Source organism: Corvus kubaryi, unplaced genomic scaffold, assembly GCF_017639235.1.
Source record: "Corvus kubaryi isolate FWS band 111438036 unplaced genomic scaffold, C.kubaryi_AGA036_p1.0 36908, whole genome shotgun sequence".
NCBI classification, from domain to species: domain Eukaryota; kingdom Metazoa; phylum Chordata; class Aves; order Passeriformes; family Corvidae; genus Corvus; species Corvus kubaryi.
In genome coordinates this window covers 3,751-10,671 of record NW_024580978.1, presented here as the reverse complement: position 1 = coordinate 10,671, position 6,921 = coordinate 3,751, and the positions used below count along the sequence as shown (strand labels likewise).

Genomic DNA, 6,921 nt, shown 5'->3' with positions numbered 1-6,921 from the left:
GCCCCGGCCCCGGCCCCGGCCCCCGACGGCCGCTGCCCGCCCGGATTCGGCCCCGCCCCCGACGGCACCTGCGCAGGTGAGAAGGGGCGGAGCCTGAGGGGTGGGTGGGCCCGCGGCGAGGGGCGTGGCTATGGTTATGCAAATCGGTGGGCGAGGCTGTTGAAAGATGCAGGGGCGTGGCCAAACGGGTGGCGGGTGTGGCCAAGGAGCAGCAGGTGGAGCCAAAAGGAGGGCGGAGCTGGTTTGTGGGCGTGGTTTACAGGCGAGGCGTGGTCTAGGAGGGTGGGGCTGATTTGTGGGCCGGGCTAAAGCACAGGTTGTGTTTCGGGGTGTGGCCTGGGAGGGTGGGGCTGCCCCGGGGGTTTTTGGGTGTGATTTTGGGGGGTCCCTGCAGGGGTAGGGGGGGTGATCCCATGATTGGGGGTCAGTCAGGGGGGAGTCCCGGTGCTTCTCCCCTTCCTGTGCCCTCCCCCAGACGTGGACGAGTGCGCAGGGCCCCCCCCGTGCCGGCCCAGCCAGGACTGCATCAACCTCCCGGGGGGCTTTGAGTGCCGCTGCCCCCCTGGCTACCGACACTGGCGCACCGAGTGCGTGGGTCAGTGCAAGGGTCCTGGGGGGCGTGGGAGGGTTACGGGAGTTTTGGGGAGGATTTGGGGGGGGCTGGGTGGACCGGGGGGGGGTTTCGGGGGGAATATGGGGGGATTTGGGGTGGGGCTATGGGGTAAAGGGAGCTGTGGGGCTCTATGGGGTGGGTTTGGAGCTCAGGGGTGTTTATGGGGTAGTTTTGGGGTGGTTTTGGCTGTTTCTGGCGCAGATGAGGAGGAGGGCTGGGTGTGGGTTCCAGGGGGTGTTTATGGGGTGGTTTTGGCTGTTTCTGGCACAGATGAGGAGGAGGGCTGGGTGTGGGTTCCAGGGGGTGTTTATGGGGTGGTTTTGGCTGTTTCTGGCACAGATGAGGACGAGTGCCAGTTCCGCTGGTGCCAGCACAGCTGCGCCAACTCCCCTGGAGCCTTCGCCTGTCGCTGCCACCCCGGGTTCAGCCTCGGCCCTGACGGCCGCTCCTGCCTTGGTCAGAGCCCCCCCAGGCCACCGGGACCCCCCCGGGACACCCCCAGATGTAGGGGGGGAGGATTTCCCCCACTGTCATTGGGCCCTGGAGGGTTGGGGGGAGGTGGGGCCTCCCAAATCCTCTCCCGAAGCCCCTCCTTCCCGCCCACAGACGTGGACGAGTGCTCCATGGGCGCCCGCTGCTCCCAGCACTGCCTCAACACCTTCGGCTCCTTCCGCTGCCGCTGCCGCCCCGGCTTTGCACTGGGCGCTGACGGGCACGAGTGCCACGGTAAGACACGCCCAGCCAGGTGAGGACACGCCCACTCCCTTATGGACACGCCCCCCCGGTCCTGGGCACACCCATCTGGTGTAGACGTGCCCACCCTGGGTATGGACACGTCCCCAGATAAGTAGCCACGCCCATAGAGCAGTAGCACCGCCCCCAGGGCCATGACCACGCCCCCTTCCCCGCCCAGAGCCCCACCCTGCTATCAGACCCCTCCCCCGGTTCGCAGTCCCGCTCCCACCTTGGGCCGTCCACTGCTGGGTGGGGTGGGGTGGGGTGGGGGTGGCACGGGCGTTGCCGGCGTGGGGCTGTGAGACCCCTCGGGTGTCACCGCGGGGCCGCCGGTGGCTCTGCCCCCCCCCCCCGTCGTCACTGCAGGGCCTCACCGGGGTCTCTGTCCCCCCCACCTCGTGGGGGTCTCTCAGACGTGGACGAGTGCCAGGCGGGGGTCCCGTGCCAGCACCGCTGCCAGAATCTCCCGGGGGGCTTTAGCTGCCTCTGCCCCCCTGGCTACGCTGAGGACAGGGGGCTGTGCCGGGGTATGGGGGGGCTTAGGAAGGGGCTGGGGGGGCTTTGGGGCGGTTTCGGGGCTTTGGAGGGGCTGTGGGATGGTTTGGGCAGTGTCTCTGGTGCGGTTTGGGAGCTGTGGGGGCTCTGGGGCAGTGGGGGAGCCGTTTGTGGTGGGTGGGGGGACTCGGGGGCTCTGTGGGGAGGCTGAGTGGGCTCTGGGAGTGATTTGGGGGGGCCGTGAGGCGGTTTGGGGGCTTTGTGTGGGATTTGAGGGCCCTTCCTTGTTGGTGATGTCAGGGGCGGGTTTGGGCAGAGCTCTGGGGTGTTTTGGGGGAGCTCTGGGGGGTCGAGGGCTTTGTGGTCAGTGTGGGGGGGCTCAGCCGCCCCCAAAGCCCCCCCCCCTCCCCCCCCGAGCGGGGCGAGTGCGCGGAGGGCTCCCACGACTGCAGGGGGGCCCAGAGCTGCCTCAACACTTTTGGGGGGCACCTCTGTGTCCCCCGCGAGCTCTGCCGGGGACCCTACACATCTCACCCCCGCAGCAACGGGTAGGTACCCCCCCTACGCACCCCAAAACCCCAGGGACAGGACGCGATCCCTCTGTGCACCCCCAAAATCTGGGGAGACTCCTTGTGACCCCCACCAGGTCACCCCAAAATCCTGGGGGATCCCTGTAACCCCACCGGGGGGGAAGGGGCAAGATCTGAGGGGAGTTTTTGGGGGCCCCGGGGGGTTTGGAGCCCCCCCTGACGCTCCTTTTTGGGGATCTCCAGGACCTGCGTGTGCCCCGAGGGTGTCCCCGGCTGCGCCCCCCGCCCCCGTTGGCTCCTCCATCGTTTCCTGGCCATTCCCCAAATTCCCGATGTTCCCACTGGGATTTTCCAGCTCCAGCACCCCCCGGGGGACCCCCAAAGGCTGCGGCTGTGGGGAGGCCCCCCTGGCACCTTTCGCCTGCGGGTACCAGGGGCTGGGAGGGTTTGGGGGGGGGGTGGAGAGAGCTTGTGGTGGGGCTCAGCAGAATCTGGGGTAGTTCTGAGGCATTTTGGGGGGGGCTAAGGGGAAATTTGAGGGTGTCTGGTGTGGTTTTGAGGAGGTTCTGAGGTATTTTGGGAGGGTCTAGAGGGCAGTGGGGAAGGGTTAAGTGGGGGGGTGGGGGCTCCGTGGGGGGGCCCGGCCCCCCGCCCGCCGAGACCACGCCCACCAGCGCTTGGGACCCGCCCCCTCCGCGTGGGCGCGGCCTGGCCTTGCTCCGCCTCCACCTGGCAGTAGGGGCCCACCCATTCTAGAGGGTGAAACTCCCAAACTCCCCCCAGGACCCCCAAAACTCCACCGGGAACCCCCAAAACACCTTCGGGAGCCCCAACTGTGCCCTGGGGCCTCCAAACCCACCTGGGACTCCCCAACCCCCCCTGGGACCTCCGATTTCCCCCAGGTCTTTTCCAGGACCCCCTGAAGAACCCTCTGGGACCCTCCAAGGACCCCAAGTCCCCCCCCTGGGCCTGCCCCAAACCATCCCTGGGACAACCCTCACCCTACCTGGGATCCCAAAATTTCTCCCTTGGGAGCCCCAGCTTCCCCCAAAGGATCCCCCAAACCATCCCCATGACCCCCCAAAGAAACTCCCGGGACCCCCAGTGTGGGGGCAAACAATGAGCGTCTTAGTGCTGAGCAGTTCAGAGTGGTGGGAACTGGGAGGGACTGAGAGGGTCTGGGAAGTTTTTGGGGACACTGGGAGGAACTGGCGTGTTACTGGGAGGGCACTGGGATGGAACTGGGGCTCACTGGGAGGAGCTGGTGCTTCTCCAAGAATCGCATGGACACTTCTGCCTTCCTCTCCACAAGGGGGCACCATTTATTGGCCACACCCTGCCAGAGCCCCGCCCCTCCACACCAGGCCCCGCCCCTGGGGGCGTGGTCAGTGCCCCACCCGCACGTGGGGGTTGTTGAGCGGCTCAAGGGCGGGGTCGGAGTCGGCCCCACCCCTGCCCAGGCTGGCCAATAGGAGCAGCAGCAGTGCGAAGGCCGCAGCCCCGCCCAGGCACAGCACCAGCAGGGGGCGCCGTTGGGCCCCACGCATGCGGCACCTGCGGGGGGAGGGGTGACAGGGGGACCGGGGACCCCCGGAGAGACCCACAGTGACCCCCGGAGAGCCCCCCAAAGGGACCCCCAGGGCCCCCCAAAGGGACCCCCAGTGATCCCCCATGACCCCCCCCAAAGTATCCCCCGGGGTGCCCCAAGAGACTCCCAAAGGGACCCCCCCAGAGCGACCCTCAATATGACCCCAAGTGAGCCCCCGAAATGCCCCCCAGGGCCCCTTTGAAGTGACCCCTCAAAGTGACCTCTAGTGACTCCCCCAAAGTGTCCCCGGCTTCCCCAAAGTGACCCCCAGGACCCCTCCCCAAGTGTCCCCCCAGTGCCCCCCCAGCCCCCAACCCCACCTGAACTTGGGGGGCACCCATGCCAGGGGCCGGCGCCGGTATTTGTCCTCGTCACGGTCGGGGGGGCTCCAGGACTCGCGCCCCCCCAGGGGCTTGCGGGGGGCAGAGCCTGTGGGGCAGGGCAGAGGGACCCTAAAACCTCCCCGCGGGGCCTGGGGGGCCCCAAACCCTGCCCTCCCATGGGGTCCCCAAGCCCCACAACCCCACAGTGGGGACCCCACAGAATCTTATAGAGCCCCACAGAGCCCCACAGAACCTTCTGGAGCCCCATAGAACCCAATGGGAACCAACAGAACACCATAGAGCCCCACAGAACCTTTTGGAGCCCCACAGCGCCCCATAGAACCTTCTGGAACCCCACAGAACCCAATGGGACCCCACGGAACTTTCTAGAACTCCACAGAGCTCCATAGAACCCCACAGAACCTTCTGGAGCCCCACAGTGCCCCATAGAGCCCCATAGAATCTTCCAGAGCTCCATAGAACCCAATGGAGCCCCATAGAACCCAATGGGACCCCACAGAACCTTCTAGAACCCCGTAGAACCTTCTACAACCCCACAGCACCCCATAGAACCTTCTAGAACCCCACAGACCACCGTAAAACCTCACAGAACCTCCTGGAACCCCATAGAACCCAATGGGACCCCCATAGAATTTTCGGGAGCCCGACAGAGTCCCACAGTACCTAATGGAACCTAATGGTGCTCCCCCAAGGCTCTCCGGCACCATGGGGACACCCCAAACCCCCTCCGGCCCCCCCAGACTCACCTGGGTGCAGGGTTGGGGTCTCCCCCCCCATGTGGACGACGGCGTGGGGGGGGGGGGGGCTCTGGGCGGGCTCCGGAGGGGTGATGGGGGCTGCGGGGACAGAATTGGGGGTTGGGGTGTCCCACGGCAGAACTTAGGGGCTCTCAAGGGGTTGGGATGTGCCAGAAAAAATTTGGGGGGGGGGCGGTTTGGGGTCTCCCAGAGGGTTTTGGGGTCCCATAGAGAGGGTTTGGGGGGGTCCCAGGGAGATATGGATGTCCCAGAGAAGGCTCAGGGGAGGGCTGGGGGTCCCAGGAGGGTTTTGCGGGTCTCCCCAGGGGTCAGGGTTCCCAGGGGGGTGTCCCTGGTGGGTTGTGGAGTCCCAGGGGGGTTTTGGGGTGTCCTGGGAAGGGTTTGGGAGCCCCGGGAGGTTTGCGGTGTCCCGGGGCAGGGAATAGAGGTCCCCAGAAAACATTTTTGAGGGTCTCTGGTGGGTTTTGGGCCATCCTGGGAGTGTTTTTTGCGGTTCCAGGAAGGTTTTTGAGAGTTCTGGGGAGGTTCACGTTCCTGGGTAGAAATAGGGGGGCAGTCCCAAGGGTGTCTGGGGAGTCCCGGGGATGTTTTTGGGGGCCCTGGGGGGTATTTTTGGGGGTCACCCCTCACCATCCCAGCCCCTGTCTGGCTCCTGGGCAGTCTCAGGCTCCGGCAGCTCCTCGGAGTCCTCGATCTGTAGGGAGATTGGGGTATTTTGGGGTATTTCTGGGCGGTTTGGGGTATTTAAGTATATTCTTAGGATGTTTGGGGCACTCACCAGCGGCAGCCCCAGCCCGGGCCGCGCCCAGGGCGCCGTCCGGAGCCGCGCCCGCAGCGCCTCGGCCACGGGGCCCTCCAGGTTCGGGGGGGGGAACAGCGGCCCCCCGCACTGGGGACAGCGGTGCCCGGCGGGGGCCGTGCGGGGGGGCAGCGCCCGTGCCCACCCTGCCAGGCACGGCCAGTGGAACACGTCTGGTGGGGCACAGGGGGTCAGGGGGACCCCAAAACCCACCTGGGAGAGATTTGGGGGTCCCACGGGAATCTCTAGGGTGGCCTTGGGAGGCCCAGGGGGCAGTTTTAGGGGGGTTGGATGGGCCTGGGGGGGACCCAAACACCACCAGCCCCCTCCCCACCCCTCAAAAGCCGCTTTAGACTCCCCCTGTCCCCTCAAAACTCACTTTTAAGGCTCCCAACCCCCCAACACCACCCCAAAGTCCACTTCAAGATCCCCAATCCCCTTAAAGGTGGTTTCAGGGTCCCCCCCCCCTTAAAATCAGTTTTAGGGTCCCAGAACTCAGTTTCAAGCTGCCCCCAGCACCCCCCAAATCCAGTTTAAGGACCCCCAACACCCCCAGAGCCCCCTAACTCTTAAAACTCCCTTAAAGCCCCCTAAAAGTCACTCTCAAGCCCCCCCAGCCCTGCTGCGAGTTCATTCCTGCCCTCCCAAAGGCAGGTTAGGGTTAGGGTCAGGGTCAGCGTTAGGAGCCCCCCCGGAGCCCCCCCACCGTAGCAGACGAGCCGCACAGTCTCGCGCTCGCCCAGGGGGGCTTCGCACAGGGGGCACTGGGGGCTGTAATCGCTGTCCTGCAGCCACTGCAGATACGACCTCACGATGCACTGGGGGGACACGGGGGGTTGCGGGGTCAAGGGGGGGTCCCGGGGGGTTTGGGGACCGCCGGCCCCCCCCACCCCGGAGCCCCCCGCCGCCGGACCTTGGGATGGGCGCTGACCAGGCAGCTCTCGCAGACGTTGACGCGGTGCTCGAAGCAGAAGAGCGTGGTCACCCGGCGCTTGGGGCACTTGCACAGGCCCATGGCGAGGCTGGGGGACCGCGGGGGGGGGGGGGGGGGGGGGGGGG

General features: G+C 66.4%; 2 protein-coding genes across 2 annotated transcripts in view; one reads left to right on the top strand and one right to left on the bottom strand.

The window, feature by feature from the left end:
- Positions 1-3: 3 nt before the first annotated feature.
- LOC121660763 (EGF-containing fibulin-like extracellular matrix protein 2) lies at positions 4-2,906 on the top strand (the record flags this gene model as incomplete). Its single annotated transcript, XM_042020218.1, has 7 exons — positions 4-76; positions 476-595; positions 953-1,069; positions 1,220-1,339; positions 1,762-1,874; positions 2,258-2,391; positions 2,617-2,906. Coding segments are annotated over 7 exons (960 nt in total), but the record flags the coding sequence as incomplete, so codon positions are not given.
- Positions 2,907-3,671: 765 nt separating this feature from the next.
- ZFPL1 (zinc finger protein like 1) overlaps positions 3,672-6,921 on the bottom strand; it is a 4,076-nt gene continuing 826 nt past the window's right edge. The window contains exons 2-8 of the mRNA XM_042020220.1: positions 6,776-6,884; positions 6,569-6,680; positions 5,842-6,035; positions 5,694-5,757; positions 5,052-5,141; positions 4,282-4,390; positions 3,672-3,927 (exon numbers count right to left, since the gene is read on the bottom strand). Coding sequence (XP_041876154.1) covers positions 3,759-3,927; positions 4,282-4,390; positions 5,052-5,141; positions 5,694-5,757; positions 5,842-6,035; positions 6,569-6,680; positions 6,776-6,884 — 847 coding nt within the window. The 3' untranslated portion in view covers positions 3,672-3,758. The remainder of the gene's footprint in view (positions 3,928-4,281; positions 4,391-5,051; positions 5,142-5,693; positions 5,758-5,841; positions 6,036-6,568; positions 6,681-6,775; positions 6,885-6,921) is intronic.